At 32.3% G+C, this 20,173-nt stretch overlaps 1 protein-coding gene across 1 annotated transcript in view; it reads left to right on the top strand.

Moving 5' to 3' along the window:
- LOC138705843 (U-scoloptoxin(01)-Er1a-like) overlaps window positions 1-20,173 on the top strand; it is a 66,065-nt gene that overhangs the window by 41,772 nt on the left and 4,120 nt on the right. The window contains exons 2-3 of the mRNA XM_069834530.1: window positions 9,702-9,751; window positions 16,153-16,193. Coding sequence (XP_069690631.1) covers window positions 9,715-9,751; window positions 16,153-16,193 — 78 coding nt within the window. The 5' untranslated portion in view covers window positions 9,702-9,714. The remainder of the gene's footprint in view (window positions 1-9,701; window positions 9,752-16,152; window positions 16,194-20,173) is intronic.

Raw genomic sequence — 20,173 nt, 5'->3', positions numbered from 1 at the left:
TTCTCTATTTTACTTTCTTTTTCTTTTTTGTTTTCTTTCCTTTTTCTTTCTTTTACTTTCATGCTTTCTTTCTTTTTGTTCCTCTCTTGTTTTTTCTTTTCCTTTCTTGTTTTCTTTCCTTTTTCTTCCTTTTCCTTTCCTTTTTTCTTTCTTTCTTTTTGTTCCTTTCATGTTTTTTTTTCTTTTCTTTTCTTGTTTTCTTTCTTACTTTTTTCTTTCTTACTTTTTTCTTTCTTTTCCTTTCCTTTTTTCTTTCTTTCTTTTTGTTCCTATCTTGTTTTTTCTTTTCCTTTCTTGTTTTCTTTACTTTTTCTTTCTTTTCCTTTCCTTTTTTCTTTCTTTCTTTTTGTTCCTTTCATGTTTTTTTCTTTCCCTTTCTTGTTTTCTTTCTTACTTCTTTTCTTTCTTGTTTTCTTTCCTTTTTCTTTCTTTTCCTTTCCTGCTTTCTTTCTTTTTGTTCCTCTCTTGTTTTTTATTTTCCTTTCTTGTTTTCTTTCCTTTTTCTTTCTTTTTTTCTTTCTTTCCTTTTGTTCCTTTCGTGTTTGTTTTCTTTTCCTTTCTTTTTTCCTTTCTTACTTTTTTCTTTCTTGTTTTCTTTCCTTTTTTGTTTTCCTTTCTTGTTTTTCTTTCCTTTTCTTTCTTGTTTTCTTTCTTTCCTTTTGTTCCTTTCGTGTTTGTTTTCTTTTCCTTTCTTTTTTCCTTTCTTACTTTTTCTTTCTTGTTTTCTTTCCTTTTTTATTTTCCTTTCTTGTTTTCTTTCCTTTTTCTTTCTTTTTTTCTTTCTTTCCTTTTGTTCCTTTCGTGTTTGTTTTCTTTTCCTTTCTTTTTTCCTTTCTTACTTTTTCTTTCTTGTTTTCTTTCCTTTTTTGTTTTCCTTTCTTGTTTTTCTTTCCTTTTCTTTCTTGTTTTCTTTCTTTCCTTTTGTTCCTTTCGTGTTTGTTTTCTTTTCCTTTCTTTTTTCCTTTCTTACTTTTTCTTTCTTGTTTTCTTTCCTTTTTTATTTTCCTTTCTTGTTTTCTTTCCTTTTTCTTTCTTTTTTTCTTTCTTTCCTTTTGTTCCTTTCGTGTTTGTTTTCTTTTCCTTTCTTTTTTCCTTTCTTACTTTTTTCTTTCTTGTTTTCTTTCCTTTTTTGTTTTCCTTTCTTGTTTTTCTTTCCTTTTCTTTCTTGTTTTCTTTCTTTCTTTCGTGGCCACAAGTTGCCATTTCAAATAACTGGTCGAATTATGAAAATTCTTAACTAGCACACTTATTTTCGTTGCTGATTTTGTCATGGCATTCCCGTTTCCCTCGTACCACCCTATTATTTGTCCATTAGCCATACCCGTGTCCTGCGCTGCACTTGTTACCACAAATATTCAGCTTACAGTTTTATTACTAGTAAAAGGATAAATCGTTTATGTTCCATGGACAAAAGAAATTAAAATGTAGTAGGCTATAAAATTAGCACTTCACGTGGACTAAATAAAGTTTAAGTAGGACTATAGATTACCGTGGCTCACTCAAATACGTAATTAAGTAATAAAAATGTTTCGACAATATAGGGTATAAAGTTTTCTGTGCATAAGGATCTGTTTTAATCCTACCATATCGCGCATTTGTGCTCAGTCCTCGATTCACTCTGGAGTTACCGTAATAATCTATAGACTATGTCCATCTAGTGGAGCTACACTTTCCAATGGTGAAACAATTATCCAAATCGGTTAAGTATTTTCTGAGACTACTTCATACAAACACTCTCTCTCTCTCTCTTTCTCTCTCTCTACATATTAATATTGATAAACACTTATATGCATGTAGATTAAAATGATATCCATATAACAATAGTGTTAATTAAACATCTATCGTTTGTTGTGCAAGGCCGTCTTAAATAAACGCAGCGTCATTTGTTTTCCTAAATTGTATTTTTTTTAATTAATTTATTTTATGTGGCTTTAACTTAGGAAGTCATATCGTGACAATACATAAACAATTCTTACAGTTTACATAGAGTTTACTGAATTACAATAATCATTTTAGATACACTTGTAAATGTTGATAGCTTTCAGAAATTTAATTAGGTTTGAACTGAATGATGGGTTGTTTAGAACTGTTCATAAGTCTATTGGTATATATGGAATTGATCTCGATGAAGGTGATTTATTTATTTATTTATTTATTTATTTATTTAACCTGGTAGAGATAAGGCCATCAGACCTTCTCTTCCCCTCTGCTAGGGGATTACAACTACAATATTAAGAATACAATTACAATTATAATTACAATTAATATTAAATTTACAAACACAATAAAAATCAAAGTACTAAAAGATTAATTGATTAATAAAAGCTAGACAGTTTATTGTAAAAGTTAAGACGAGAGAAGCATTTCTTTTATTGATTAAGTAAAAATTAAACCTACTCTACGCAGTAAGAAAATGCTTAATAAGCTTGCTTTTGAACGCTACTAAATTCCGACAGTCTCTGATGTCACTGGATAGGGTATTACACAAGCGCGAAAGCGAGATTGTGTATGATGATGAATACGATGATGTCTTATGTGTTGGTATGACTAGTATGCGGCTAATACTGTTACTATATATAGTGGACATTCAGAAATTAAATGGCGTACAGAAATCCTATTGTGGCAATTGGTGCATGTTGGAGGAAGAGTTCTGTCTAGAAGATAAGAATGGGTGATTTTGGTGTGGCCAACTCGCAATCTGGTGATCATAACTTGATCTTGACGTTTAAAATTCTGTAGTGGATATTTTATTCTGGAATGTTGTACTATTTCGTGAAGTTTGCTGAATGATGACTCTGTCCTTAATTGTATTAGTTTGAGGCGGCACTGATATAAAAAATATTATTACTTTAAAGCTCATATAACCTCATTAAATATCAGTCCTATCAAACTTTTTCATAGAATAAAACTTTTCGGAAGCTCTTTTTAAATAAACTTTTGTAATGTAACATTTTTCTAAAACAAAACCAATAATAAGTGAGATATTTCGATTTATTGACTTCAGATCCCCTTATAACCTCCTTTTAAAGAAAGTATTTTGAATGCCATATAGCCTAAATTTTAAGTAATTTATATACCAATTTTCATAGAAATTGGTTCGGCCAGTATCGCGTGAAAAAGTAATGAACACACAAACAGACAGACATACAAACAAAAATGTATATTTACATCGATTATTGCAAAAGCGAAAATTACCAGAAAAATGTAGGTTACAATTTTATTAAGAGTATTAGTATAGATTATAAAAATCTATCCTCTAATGTAAGTGTCGAACTTCTTCTCTATGCTTTGTTATTTGGCTGTTAGTACATATTTATAATCAAAGCCGGAATAAACTATTTAAAACTACGTAATTCGTCTGCCCTATGCGAGTTAAGGCTGGTCCACAATAAACCGAGAACGAAAACGACATCGAAAACGAAAATATTGTTAAAATAAATGTATTTAAATGTGAGTATTCACATTAGTTGTCGTTTCTATTCCCGGTTTATTGTGAACCAGCCTTTACAGGCACTCGGATGAAGATCAAGGCTGCGGTACGACTACGGCGAAAGTTCAATCGATCACTGTTACAAATTAACAATTGAAAGCACCCAGACACGCCCTGTCTGGAAGGCTCTCTCTGTTTCCGAGATCCTCTGCGTCACGATCTAAGAACACGAGAGCTGCTATTGCCGGCAGTATCGGTGCAATATAAACTTAAAACGATAAAGCAATACTGCGGTAAGAGTTCACAATTTAGAAATTGAATAATATTTTATGGATGAAACATTTAAGGAGTTAGGTACAGCTTACAGCAGTAAAATTTTTGGAAATTATTATTATTATTATTATTATTATTATTATTATTATTATTATTATTATTATTATTAATTAGGGTAAACTAGGGTCTGTTGGACAGTCGGGCATGTTGGACACTCCGTACTTTAACGTGTTACCACCCCACTTGTGGGCACCACATTCAGCTAGAAGTCAATGACGGAAGTAGGCACGAGTGGGGCTACTTCCTTCATTGACTTCTAGCAGAATGTGGTGCCCACAAGTGGCGTGGTAACACGTTAAAGTACAGAGTGTCCAAATGCCCGACAGTCCAACAGACCCTAGTTTACCCTATTGTTTTTATTAGTTGTGTTTATTATTAATTATCATTATTGAGTGTAATTAGTTACCACTGCCACCGGGTATATACCCATTTGCAGTGTGAATAAATACATACACACATACATACAACATTTTTTTCCCTCTATTACTATATCTTGTACAATAATGAAAATTGGTAAACACTGTCCTTCTGCTGTATGAAAAGAAATATATTTTTACGATTTGAAAGAATTTATACATATATATATATATATATATATATATATATTTTTTTTTTTTTATTTATTTTTTTTTTTCAAAATTCATAATGGTGGTAGTTCACTGTGCAGTGATGAAGCGTTTCCTTCATAACTCATAAACTTGTTAATTTTACCACGTTCTTTCTCTTTTATTTTATTGCTGAAAGTCACGTTTACAATATCATGCTCTTTCAACTACATTCCTTAATAAATAATATATTTTTTTTTATTGTGTGTTAGAAGAAAATGCTGATATTTGACCATCTTTTAAATGAATTTATTATTTTATCAGGCAATATATCAAAGGTAGAGAAGTAATCTTGCATCATATTGTAGATATGACATGCATAAATGCACACAAAAAATTTCATCACAGAATGTTGGATAGTTTCTGAGTTATGTGGGAAAAGCTTCATCACTTCACAGTGAACTGAATTTTGAAAAAAAAAATGTAAAGATTTTTTTTTAATCGTAAAAATATTTTTTTCATATAGCAGGACAGTGTTTTACACATACTAATTTTCATTATTGTACAAGATAGAGTGATGGAGGAAAAAAAGTTAAGAAATAAAACTAAAACAAATAATTTAGAATAAAACTGTTAAAAGTGTAAGTTACTTATGATCCAAAAGTGTGGCTTTAGAAAAAGAGAATAATTTCTCAAACGTTAATGATTTAAATGAATTACATCAGATAAGACAAAATGTCAAGAAAGAACAAAATCCAAGATATTGTACGAGTAATTAGGAAAAGATTAATTAAAAACTTACATTAAAATTGTCGTATAAGAATTGTGGAACATAAGGCTAGAAAAGGATGTTTTTCATAGTATCTGATGGACAAGAAAAAACTAATACTATTAAAATCACTTGTAAGCAGAGTACACAAAAGTCTTCGAAAAACGGCTTTTGAAAGAAATTCATTAGTACGATAAAATTACTTGAACGTTGAAAGTCAGAAAACATTATAAGCATTCAAATAATTAAATCATAAATAACAGAAGTAACATAAAACTTGTAACTTAGCTTAAAAATACATAAGCAGTAGCTATTAAAAGAAATTATCTCCAACCTACTCGTATAACTATGAAAATTATTACAAACTGCAAACTGCAAATTCTAAATCAATAGCACGGACAAAGGTCATAACACGAAAATGTCAATTCCCAAACTAGGGATACGTAAATGTGAAAAACCTTGAAAGAATGAGATCGAGTTTAAGAGAGGAAGCTGGGAGAGAATATTTTAAATCGGTGAAATAAGCTTTTGTCATCCAGTCTGCTCTCAAAAAAGCTGAACAGACTTGCTCATTTAATTATTCAGAGTGTTTACTACCCCATGAAAATGAAAAATGGATACATAACAAAATTTAAATGTTTTTAAAAATAACTGGAATTATTAATATATTTAAATCCATAAAATCTGCCAAGAATACAAACAAAAATTTATAACGCTTTGGTCCTTCCAATCTTAATGCATGACAGTGAAATCTGGGCACTGAAAGCCAAGGATAAATCGAGAATTAGAGCATTTTAATTTAAATTCATGAGGAAAACTCCACAATACACTTGGTCAGATTATAAAAAATGAACGAATTCTAAATGCCGAAAATTAAAAGTGATTCCAGTTTCAGACAAACTTCAGGAACACAAAAATAATTGATTTTCAAGTGTGAACTTCTCCCAAGAATAATTAAATATTATAAACATAGAGGAATTATATGGCAAAGAAGATCTCTAATTAATTCTAATACGGCTAGTAGACAAATGGAACTGAAACGGATCAACAAATGGTCCATATCCATGTATAGTTTGATGATAACGATGAATGACACATATACATTAAAATAAAAGTGTTGTTACTGAATATATATATATGTATGTGACATAGTAGTAACTGAAAAGGGACTAAAAGGGATAATTACCTGTATTCTTGATTGACATCGTCATGCCACTGGTGAAAATTTTCAGAAGTGGAACTAATAGATCTTTACTCGGTAGAGTGTTGACAGATGAAGTTAAAAAACTATGACAAAAAGAAAAAAATATTATTAAGTTCAATATAATACTCAAATAAAAATTTCAAACAACTTATGCAAATTATTCAAACAACTTATTAAAATATATAATATATATATATATATATATATATATATATATATATATATACAGGGCTTTCATTTCAAAACTTCTTAGTCTAAATAACTAACTATTTAAATTGAATTCAATTTAAACAAAAAACACGTCAATTTAGATACTGAGGGGCAAGTCTGAAACCAGGCTTAATTACATTTTAGATTTCACCCCCCCATCCCCAGCCACCCCCACTTTTAAATTTAAAATGACACCCCTATATTTTTATACTTAAATATGAAAGAGGTTTCAATTGTTTATACATCTCATTCATTTGTTTTCGAATCTCTGTTTTCTATCGTTTTCTGTTGATTCCAAAGCTGGAACTAATATTTTGTCGCAATTTTGCTGTGGACAAGAGTAAGTTTGAATCCAATAGTCACTTTTAACGCAAGGGTTTTGTGGCTTAGAGGGCGTTCTGAAGCCAAATCATGACAGTTGTATGTAGAGTTATATCTGAAGAATGCATGGACACAGGAAGCTCATTTTTGTTATCAGGTGGACAAGAGACGTTTTGAAAAATCAGCTCTTGATATATCCTGTTTTCATGTCAATATGTTAATATTTACACAGCATTCATTTAATAAAACTGTGTGTTACTTTACGTACGTATTTTGAAGGAAGGAACATAAATGTATTAATAATAATAATAATAATAATAATAATAATAATAATAATAATAATAATAATAATAATTCAATGATGAAGAAGAATCTCTAGTAAATGAAAATGCAATGAAGGGGACGAAGGTGGTTCTCGTACGATGTAAGAAATTTGACGGCATCTCGGCTCGTCCCGTCAGTCTGGTTGGCCTTCTGCTCTTTGCTGGAACCTGAGCAGGAAGACTCTGGCAGAGCTCGCTTCCGGATGCCGGTTTAAAAAGAAACAAAATTAATACTATTTCGTAACAGATCAGACTCCCTATTGAATTATGCAAATGCAGAGGTCAAACGACCAGCACGTAGGTATGTAGATACACGAAACCCTCGGAAATATACAGATAAATTAACACTTCGGGAACTCAAAAAGGTCAGCCCAATCATCACTACTTCTTCTTCCCCTCCGAGAAAGCACTTTCACTCTCATTACGTTGGCAGCGAGAGAGTTCGAGACTCTCAGGCGGCCATGGCGGCATTCCTCTGGTCGCCATGACTACGAACAGTTGACTCCCGTGTTACGTAAAAGCTGCGCGGATCTTCTCTCTTCTGTTTTTTTATTGTCATATTATCTCCGAAAAGAAGAGAGACTAGATTGATGGCCTGCCTACGTACGTTACTTTCTCCTTTTAAAAACCTAGAACTTGCACTGCAGCCGTTATGAAATGGCTTATACAACTAGCAATGCCTGTCTGTACCTGATTCGTCACGCTGGAAGAGGTTACGGGTGAAATTAAAAGCCGATGGTCCGTATTCAACAAGATCCAAAACCTGAATCTCTATGCAGGCAATTTTTCTTTGTTCTATTTGTTCTTTTTCTACTAAACGGTTTCACATGGCGTCATTTTCAATTAATTTTCTTCAAGAATGTACACAATCTTCAGGAAATAAATTCTGTTTTAGAATTAAAATATAAAATTTGGGAAGACATTTTGAGAACTGTACTTTATCGTAACCATAATTCATTGAAAGGAAAGTAAAATTAATTTCTTTTCATTATGACATTGGAATAGCTGTGAATCATACTTACATAACTTATAGACCTACCAGGGTTCACATTAAAAATAGTTGAATTGATTTTTTAAACGAGAATTTCGCATTACTTGTTTTTTTACAGTATTCCCGTTTCTTCACTATAACTGCGCCAACCCATCATCAGTTATTATCTTCACCTCATGAGAAAATGTCAGGCCTTGACGGCAGTACTGTTAAAATATATCCTGCGAAACTTTGTAAGAGCCTCCTACCAGATTGGCCAATTGAGCTGAAAACAAATTACCCTCGACACTTACCTGGGGTCTTTTCTGACCCCACACCATCTTCTATTGTTAACTAGCTAAAAGCACCCGACGTTGCACGGGTTTTCCTTTCTGCTTCTGTTTTTAATTAAACTGCTTATTACATTTTCGGAAATCTCGGAACGCTAACTATAGACAACCAAAACGAATTGCCTTTACTAAGCTAAGATTAATCTTTACTTAACGTCACTTACATGAATTGAGGAACTCCTTAGCGAAATGCCTGCCAGCGTTAACTCAATTTAAAACAGTTGTAAATCAGGCACCGAAAAGAAAACATGTCATCATGTGCCTGACGTTCAAGGTTTTTTTTTATTTATATATTTGTTTTTATTTATTTATTCTGGTGTAGTTAAGGCCATTAGGCCTTCTCTTCCACACCGCCAGAAATACAAATAAAATAATAGAAAAATCAAATTACGAACAAAGTAAAACCCAACGAAAATATTATTCCTTTTCCTCTTTCTGATCAGTTTCAGCATCGAATCAATATGTACATATATAATTTAATTTATATTGGAAAAATTTTTACCCCTTGACCGCTGTACACCCACTTACGCTGTACACCCACTTACATCATACCTAGTTTTTTTTAAATATGACTTGGAAAACGATATCTCACAAATTCAGAACATATTATATTAATTCTTATTTTATACACGGAATCCAGATACAATATAAACTTGCAATAAGTCATTTTTTTAACATAAAGACTAATATTCTGAGAGACGTACAGGCTTAACGGTATTTTAGAAATTAAGAAATTGTTATTTCCACAACGCATAGCATACTACATTTGCAACGTGATTATACAGATAGAATTTCGCAGTAACATATTTTCGGACGTGAACAACAATATTTTGAGAGACGTATATTTTAGAATTAATACAATGCTATTTTCAGTCGGCTTACGTACATTCACATACTACATTAGCAACACGACAGAAATAACACTGAATTGCTTTTTGATATGTGTAATTTTTTTTTTTCCACTCCTTTGTATAAAATATAGTCGAGGATGTGAAAAACACGCAGTTTTTAAGTAAATGTCTGCAACTTTGAGGTACTGTCCTTGAGCTTCATTTTAATATGGCCATTACAAATGCTAGTCGCACTGAATTGGAATTGTATTAAATAGAATGGGTATCATAGCAATACGTGAGATAAAAAGATCTTCTCCTTTCGTTTTTCCTGTTAATATTGCGACTTCTATTACGTTTCGCATGGGTTCTTCACATCAAATTCAATTAACACTAACTGATATGCTTTCTTGCAGGTGCTCCTAGAAAATGATCCGCCAAACTCTGCTGGCCGTGGTTTTTATTGGTAAGTACCTCCAATTTTCCTCGATGGTTTCTCAAAGACTTAGGTAATAAACTATTACGTAGTGAAGCTCATGACACTGGTCTGGGTCTCGTTTCACAACGTTAACAAATCACAAATTAACAACTTACAACTTAAAAGCTAATAAAACCTGATGCTATTTTAGAGGAAATTCAAAATTACTGATAGGAATAGGGATCTTATGTTCTTATAATGTCACATATAAGAATATCACGCCAGATAATGAACCTTTAGGAAAAAGAGCTTTATGCCAATAAACTTGTTAAATTTTTCATATTCTCTCTCTCTTTCATTTTACTGCTGAAACTCATATTTACAATATCATGCTCTGAGTAATTTCGAGGAAAAATTGTTTCGGAGCCGGGCATCGAACCCGGGACCTTTGGTTTAACGTACCAATGCTCTACCAACTGAGCTACCCGGGAACTCTACCCGACACCGATCCAATTTTTCCCTCTATATCCACAGACCTCAAAGTGGGCTGAAAGTGGTTTTCTGTTAACGAACAGTGAAATTATTCAAATCAACTTTACAGGGAGTTATACCTGAAATCTTGATTTGCAATATCATGCTCTTACAACTACATTCCTTAGTAAATAATTTTTTTTTTTTAATTTTGTGTTAGAAGAAAATAACTGATATTTGACCATTTTGTAAAATGAATTTATTTTTTTTATCAGACACTCTATCAAAGGTAGAGAAGTGATTTTGCATCATACTGTAGATATGACATGCATAAATACACACAAAAAGATTTATCACAGAATGTTGGATAGTTTTTGAGCAATGAGGGAAACGCTTCATCACTGCACAGTGAACTGCCACAAATTTTAATTTTGAAAAAAAAATATATATAAATATTTTTTTTAATCGTAAAGATAATTTTATCATATAGCAGAAGGACAGTGTTTTGCACATAATAATTTTCATTATAGTACAAGATTCAGTAATGGAGGAAAAAAATGTTGAATATTTCCAAAATTCTATTGCTGTAAGCTATACCTAACCCCTTAACCCCAAATTTCTGAAGAGAATGTCGCTTTATCCCTCAATTTTTTATCACAAGCATTGGAGAATTGATATAGTTTTGAAAGAAATTGAAAGCCGTAGCTCACTTCATTCTGTACACAATAGGCTACATCCATTGCGATTAATGAACTTCTTGTTCTGGAATATATGTTGTACCACAGTCTAGTGCAGGCATGTCAATTGATGCCCACAGGAGCAAGCGCGCGCTTTAGAGCCCAGGAGAGCCTGAGCGCTTTACAGCGGAAAGGAAAGAGACAGACGAAAGAGATGGTATATGCCGCTTGGTCGAGCTATATTCAGGGATGGCCAGCACTGATTCAATAGATAAAGGGAAGAGAACTTATTAAAACTGTATCCATGTTAATTTTTAGATTTGCCTGAGAAGTATAAGTGCATTATAAGAATGTAAGTTTTAATTTTAATGCTCATTTTTCATAAGTTTGATTTTTTTTATTCAAAAGAAATATTTTCTCAACTTTTCGTTTAGAAAAGTGAAATTTTCAGGTATAGGCCTATTTATTTAGTAGCCTTACAGAATGTTTTCGTAAATATAATATACCGTATATACGTATTACTGAAGATAGTGTATTGAAAATGTTGAAAATATTCGCATGGAAATTGTTTGTAAGGAAATGACTTAACAAAGCAACTACTGTTACATCATAAGCAAAAGATACGTGCCCATGTGTTGTAAAAATGTCAGCTCTATCGCTTCAGCACATTTCGAGAAAATAATTTAATATTCTGATGATAGGAAGTTGCTTACAAATATCACCTTAAAAGCATAATGCGATAAGAGTTTTGTTATGTAATGTTAGTTACACTTAAAACAGATACAGTACCTAGGTAACTTTGCTTTGTACTGTAATATTGTTTTGATTAGTTTATTGATTACTTTTGTAAGGGTAAAGATACTATCAATATAAATTCCAACTTATCGTGTCATACTCAATCTCTTTCTTTGGAATATCACTCTCTTTATGAATGATGTGTTTCATCCACTTAATACAGTATAATATTATACTACTATGGAATATAAGTGAATATTCCTTCTTAACTCTCTATTATGTTATTAAGATTTAAAACACAAGTGCAATATTAAGAAATCAGTGTTAGTACTTTTGTTTTACAGACAATATAGATAATATTAAACAGAAAGAAGCCATATAAAAATGACGACATAAAATTTCACGTTCCGTTTGAAGTTTGTGCACCACTGTTTTCTTAATCCAACAGGTTGCTTATTCATATACACAATCCTTCCTCTTTCCATACTTAGCGCTTGCTGCCCGCGCCTTGTTTTGACATCATTGGTCTAGTGTATACAGTCACGAAGCTCAATACATAGTAAATATGCATCCACAGATAGTTGCTAACCACTAGGATCGCTAATATCGCCTCATTACAGACAATGCGAAATAGTACCAGCACAGTGTATTGTTCCTAGCACCCTCACAACTCAAGCTTCGTGACTGTATATAGGCTTACTAGACTGTGGTTGTACGATGTGTTGCAAGGAGACACCCCACTGGGATGAGAAACAATTGCGTCTCCATACGACTCGTCATGCGCACACTTGTGAGCAAATTGCTTACGTCACCTTGCCTACTCATATTGTTTCATTCCTCGTGTTGAGAGAAAAGTGGCACTATCTAGAAGCAACTTAATAACAACCATCTGTCTCACAGTGTGGAGGTTAAGGAAACGTTTGATCTATAGATTTAATAGCAAACCTCATTATTGTCTTCGGAAAGATATTGCAATTTATTTTTAAAAGTAATCTAGGCATTTCTAATAGCAGGTGCCTTCATCTCTTAACTCATGCTATTACAGCATTTCAAAATGTCAAGATCACTACCTTTCACGCTACCAGTAGTTACATCGCCAAAGAACTGTTACTTAAATAACGCCTTCAGTAGTCGAGTATGTGCAATTTCTTAAGTGTATTGTCTACAAATTACATTTAGATAAATTTAATAATTAATCCAGTTTCGGATTTATTTCAGTTCTATTAATTCTTTGTGTCCTTAGCACCATTTTCCTTAAGAGATTAGGTACAGCTTATAGCAGTAAAATTGTGGAAATATTCAACATTTTTTTCTCCATTACTGTATCTTGTACAATAATGAAAATTAGTAGACAACGTAAACAACGTCAGATCAATACAGTATGTGTAAGATGTACAGATAAATACACATAAATAAGGTGTAAAGAGGAATAAAATTATTTAATTTCCACAGAACTATTTTTGCTTGTAACTTTCCACTCGGTCACTTCCGAACCAGGGTTCCTTATCTCAAATTGATACATGAGCCCTTCGCCATCATCCCTGAAAGTTTGTAACATCACCTCGGAAACACCCTGTATAAAATGGTTAAAAAAGACCAAAAATTTAGACACCCAAGTTCCATGAGAACCAAAACAGTTACGAAAAACAAAATTATATAACAAAACTTTCAATTACCTGGGATGCACACAATATTATGAAACAGAGGTAGATGTTACAACAAATCTCTCCAAATTTCTGCAAGTCACAGGCATCATAAATATAACTTTCAAACCCTCACGAATTTGTAACCTAACTTAAAATTATATAATACATTAGCAGTACCCACATTTCTTAAGCTTGCGAAATCTGGATTTTGAAACAACGAGACAAATCAAGAATCACAGCAGCATAAATGAAATTTCTAAGAAAAACAACTAAATACACGTCATTGTATTGTATTGTATTGTATTTAATAACATTCCATGGTATTGATACATGCTTACAGCTAGAATATGGAACAAGTCAAAAAACTTAATACTATTATAAAATCTTAATTTATAGTCACAGTCTAGATGATATAGCCTATATATATATATATATATATATATATATATATATATATATATATATATAGGCTATATATATATATAGGCTATATCATCTAGACTGTGACTATAAATTAAGACGAGATTTACAATATAGTCTACTAGTACAACACAAAGTTTTAGTATCAATTTCATGAAGTGTTATTGAATGTCATGAATTCACCTACAGAATAGAAGGCGTGAGAAATTAGGTACTTCTTTAATTTGGCCCTAAATAATTTTATGTTTTGAGTTTCATTTTTTATATCGATAGGAAGGCTATTAAAAATTTTTACTGCCATATAACGCACTCCTTTTTGATAGCACGATAGACTTGCCGATGGAGTATGAAAGTCATTTTTGACGCGTATTTATGCTATGTTGAATTAGTTACAAAGTTTTCACGATTACATACGAGGAAGATCATTAATGAAAAGATATACTGACAAGCCATGGACATTATTTGTAGTTTTTTTGAAAATAGCCCTACACGATTCCCTAGATTTGGCACCTACTATTATTCTAATTACTTTTTTTTGTAATAGAAATATATTGTTACTATCTGTGGAATTCCCCCAGAATATTATTCCAAAACTCATTACCGAGTGGAAGTATGCAAAGTATATTGTTTTTAAGGTATTGATATTTACTATCTTTTCATAGATCTAATAGCGAAACAAGCTGAATTTAGTTTGGAGGTAATTTCTTTAATATGATTTTTCCAATTTAACACATTATCGATTTTTAAGCCAAGAAATTTGGTTGTTGTTGTTATTTCTAATAGGGATCTATTATTAATTATTGCGCTAGAAATTTGCGACGTTGAATTTGGACAGGACTTAATTGAATTATGTTAGTTTTGTTACAATTTAATACTACTTTATTGACTGAGAACCAGTCACATATTTTAAAGAGAATTTCCTCTGTTGAAGATTGGAATGTGTTGGAGTTATTGGCTGTAATTACTATACTTGTGTCATCTGCAAATAATATGGGATGACCTACATCTTTTATTAGGGGGGGCAAGATCATTTATAAACACTAGAAAAAGTAGGGGACCTAATATTGATCCTTGAGGAATTCCATTATTAATAGTCCCCCCATGTCGATGCAGATTTCATAGTTGTATTGATTTCAACTTTCTGTTTTCTGTTTTCTGTCATGGTATAGGGTCACAAACGCGATGAAGATATTCAGAATTAATTAAAAACTGAACCCAATTTGACAATAATTGAAGGGTTCAAAGCTATAGTGGGCCAAGCGCCATTTATTAAAAACGGAGAAAGCAAGGGTTAAAGTTCAGTGAATGCCATAGTTTAATGAAGATTGACTGACATATCATTTAGTTTTAATGTGTATACTTTATATTGCTTGCTATATGTTTCAGTTAATTATGGTAAGCACTTAAATTTAACCCTTGTTTTCTTCGTTTTTAATAAATGGAACTTGGCCCATTATGGCTCTGAATACCACAGTATAATGAAGATTGACGTATCATTTAGTTTTAATGTGCATACTTATATTACTTGCTATATGTTTCGTTAAATTATGGTATTCACTAAATGTTAACCCTTGTTTTCTCCGTTTTTAAAATATGGCGCTTGGCCCATTATGGTTCTGAATGCCATAGTTTAATGAAGACTGACATATATTTAGTTTTAATGTGCATACTTATATTACTTCCTATATGTTTCGTTAAATTATGGTATTCACTAAATGTTAACCCTTGTTTTCTCCGTTTTTAATATATGGCGCTTGGCCCATTATGGTTCTGAATTCCATAGTTTAATGAAGACTGACATATCATTTAGTTTTAATGTGCATACTTTATATTACTTGCTTTATGTTTCGTTAAATTATGGTATTCACTTAATTTTAACCCTTGTTTTCTCCGTTTTTAATGTATGGCGCTTGGCCCACTATAACTCTGACCTCTTCAATTAAATAAAACTAAACTAACTGGATGCAACAAGTACGGAGAATAAACAGGAACAGAATTGCTCAATTAATTAATTCTCAAATACAAAACAACAGGGAAGAAGAAGTCAAGGGCTTCCTCTGAAGAGACTTCTGGATGACGACAGGTCGGAAAGGATCATATGATCCAATTCCGTAGTAGTTTGATAATAATGATGATAAGTTTTATTAATGAATAACAGTACTGGAAACCGAACAAATCGGCTCAGTGGTAACGCATAGTTTTCCTCGAATTAATAAAACCAATTTTCAGTTAAATAAAGACGAATGCCTGATTGGACCCCAATTACCACGAAATTACAGGCACAGTGCAAAAGCAACAAGCATTTACAACAGTAAAAGTGCTAGACAGTCATCACAATTGATAAAGCGTCGTAAAATAAACTAACAAACACCAATTTCATACATACAAAAGCTTAAAAACAGTAGTAAATGACACAGGATTTTCCTACAGCATGGATTCTTTTGATTAGAGTGGAAATTTAAAAGTGAATGATTACGATGTATGTATTCCTTTGTTTCAGCCCTGGCGTACGTGTACTCGAAACCGACAGTTCTTCACAGGGTAAGGTCGTTCGTTCTCTTTATAATAAGAATAAAACACATCTTTGGAAAATCACTCATAGGCTACTAAACATACTCATGGGTGCAGAAAAAGTTGTTTTTTCTTCCATCATATTAATAATGTTAAGACAAGTGCTTATACAAATTTGGCCACTCGAGCGCAATTACGAGGACCGTCCAGAAAGTAAGCTTTCCTGGGGCCGTTTACAGAAATAAAACACAATTTCATGGAAAGATTTTTTTTTCGAATAGACACAGCAATTGTTGAGTTATTTTTCAACATATTCCCCACCGGAACTGAGACATTTGCCATACTGTGGGATCAACTTTTATAACCCTGTGTCGGTAGAAGTCTGCAGCCTGGAATCGGAACCAGTGTGTGACAGCCGTCTCAATCTCTCCTGTATTCCTTGAATTCCCTTTGCACTCCTTGTATTCTCTTTGTTCTGCGCACGCTGTTCAAAATAACCCCTTCCACGTAAAGCTACTCACCTGTCGACAGGTGATCGCACACACACACTTAGTTGTGTGTAAAAATATGCAGCGTATTAAAACTATGCACCTGTCGAGAGATGTACGCGCCTACACGTAGTTCTATATAAAAATATGCAGCACAGTAAAGCTATGCACCTGTCGACAGGTGATCGAACTCACACATAGTTCTACGTTAAGTAGGGATGTGATTTTAGGTGCTAAAAAGTGATAAAATATTTATTTTTATGTGCTAAAATTTTTAAAAATATTTGCTAAAAACATAAAAATATTTTATAACTTAAAGAGTTTTTCTGTTAATACTAGTTTTTATGAGAAAAAAGTACAGAAGCACTCACAAATCGCAGCTAATCTTCATATGCTTGGAAGTTACAGTGCACTATAAACGTTTTCTCCAAGTTCTCCATCAGAAATCTGTGTCGGTTGTCACGGAAGAACGCCTTATATGGGAAGAAATACCTTTCCACGTCACATGAAGTTAGTCTGGCGTATTTAAAGAGAGGAATATCACTAACTGCATAGATACGTTGAATAAACTAGTAATGGTAATATGATTTGTTGCTGTCATTTCTTTGCACGCCAACAAATATGAACATTTGCACATTGCAAAGGGAATCCTAGTTGACGTCATCAACAGGAGATCAAAACACGTGTAGGTTATTCCTCTCATTTCTTTATGCCACAGACAAGACAAATATACAAAGTATGACTTCATAAAGCTATTATGTGCATTCAGGACTAAAATTAGAACACAACAAAAGTAAACTGTACGCTTAAATATTAACGGATATCCCATATAAAGGTCTACAGTACATTTATATCTTACAGTATGTACATATTTAAAAAATATTTACTTTATGTTAGGAATTAAAATAAATATGCGCAAAGCCATAAAAAATAATTAAAATATGTATTTTTAAAGAAAATTTCGAAAATATTTATTTTACATAATTTTTTCTAAAAATATGTTTTTATCTGAAATAAAATTTCATATTTATGATAGTGGTTCTTCGATCGGAGTTTAAAACTTTGTTGCGTTCCTTTATCTACATGCAGAAAAAACATTTATTTACATAAAAGGGACCAATGCTCTTGAATTTCCATTCATTTTTACTACAGCTATTTGAAACATTGTTATTTTTCTTTTGGAGTGCTGTCATGGGATAACATCTCCTCTCCTGTCATATTCTTTTATAATATTTACTTATTGTCTATTGTAGACAGATTGTAAATGTGGCATAAATGTTAAAAAGAAAAATTACCTAAAAATCGCATTCCTAACGTTAAGATATGCAGCATAGTAAAAACCATGTACTTTTTAACAGGTTATCGTACGCACACATGGTCACACGAAAAGTAAAACTATTTTTATGTTTTCGTTGTTGTTTGACTTCTAAGGGCCGATTGTATAAACCATTTAATCCTAGATCAGAGGTTAAATTGATCCTTGTTCTAGCTGAACTTGGAATTTTGTGTTGTATAAAGTCTAATCTGAGATTAATTTGTCTTAAACTAAAGTCAACTTTGACTGAAGAAATTTCTCCGATTAAGTTAGATGATCCAAGTTCAGTTATTTCTTTTCTGTTTGAAATATACGAGTGACAGATTGTGCAAATAAAATATCCATTATTATTATTATTATTATTATTATTATTATTATTATTATTATTATTATTATTATTATTAATATTAATAGATATGGTACGTACATTTATATATATATATATTTTTTTTTTTCAATTTCTTGCCTTAATACACAAACAATCTTATATTTTACAAGGCTTTATCGTGTTCAGCAGTATCAAATAACATAACCTATAATTATATTATGTTTATAACAACCATTAATTATTAGTGGATATGATATGTACATTCATAAATTTTCAATTAACTGTATTACTAAACGAAAATTGTCGTTTTATAAAGCTTTATTATGTTTAGCAGTATCAAGCACCATAACATGATAACTAGGGAACGGAATTTGGAGTAGTAAAAGCTAGTATTGGCATCTACACAGTCATTTGTTTACAACCCTTTATACCAAGTCCTCCCCTCCATGACATACTCGCAGGTCTCTACACGTCAACAACAGGCGAACGGGACAGTTGTCGCATAAGAACTTGAACGTGCAGGTTTGCAGTTCAGAGTAGTGAAGTGCAGGTACAATGCCGAAAGTGAAACCAACTAACAATACAGTATTGAAAGACTATATTTGTAAAACCTCCAGATCAAGTATCAAAATTCAGGAAACAATTCCCTAAATTGTCGCTTCCCCCATGTCCAGTTCCTACGAGATGGGGGGTCATGGTTAGAAGCTTGCAATTATTACGCACGTCACCTCCAATCTGTGAAGAAAGTGGTCCAGTCTTTCGATACCGATGACGCGGCTGCGATTCAAATACGCCAGGAACTGCTAAATGATGAAACAATCGAGAAAGAAGTCACGGATATTAAGTCAAATTTTGGATATTTCCCGGGTGCCATTATTCAATTAGGAAAGTCAGGAGTAGAACTAGTTGAGCAAATAAATATTATGAGGACTATTGTAAATAAACTGAGTGCAGTAGAAGGTGAAATAGGAAAACGTGTTGGTGAAAAAATGAACAAAGTTTTGATTAAAAATGATGGATACGATATTCTTAGTCGGATTTCAGATGTACTAACAACGACGTTTCCCAATGACGTCATTCAACATGTGAATTTAATTGACGTATCTTGTTTCAAGTACTCTCTAATTGTCCCTGCAGATGGAGAGCGGAGTTTTTCCATGTTACAAAATTTCCTTCCTTGCAACAGAGCAAAGTTGTATTTTGAAAATTTGAAAATAATATTTACAATTTATTATAACAAGGCATAGCATTAATTGAAAATGCCATTTCGTTTGGATCTACATATTCAGAGGCGAGTTCCATACAGAAGACAACTGTCTATCAACATCAATATGTCCACTGACACGCGAAGATGCAGAGGTTCATATTTAATTATGTATATTTGTAATGTTGTTTATTGGTGTCTTGTGCGTTGAGAAGAAAAGCACATGTAGTTCAAAAAGAAATGCAGATTATGTATGTAGGTCACTATATGTCATTAAACTATTCCATTTGTTTATTCTGAAATATATTTACAGACGTTGCGTGTAAGTTTGTATGAAGTGGACTGTACTCTTCCATGCGCCGTGACGCAGCTCGCTTGACAGTCACTGAGCTACGAATATCTATACTACGTTTCACCATTCTTTATAATACTCCAAATCCCTTTCCCTGATGATAACAATTGGAAAACAGTCAACCTTCTTCTTATTGTCCACCATTATTTACATTGCACAAAACAAACCAGTGTCTCCAACAGAGTGTACGGAAAGTCGCCAAAAAGTAGTTGTAAAGTCGCTAGATTTCTCATTATCAACAAAGAAAGATTAAATTTTGTCACTATGGGGTGCTAAAAAGGTCGCTAAATCCCTATTTAAGCAATATGAAAGTTAAAAGAAAT

This window comes from Periplaneta americana, chromosome 1 (genome assembly GCF_040183065.1).
Source record: "Periplaneta americana isolate PAMFEO1 chromosome 1, P.americana_PAMFEO1_priV1, whole genome shotgun sequence".
Lineage (NCBI taxonomy): Eukaryota > Metazoa > Arthropoda > Insecta > Blattodea > Blattidae > Periplaneta > Periplaneta americana.
This window is presented reverse-complemented; position numbering and strand designations above follow the sequence as displayed.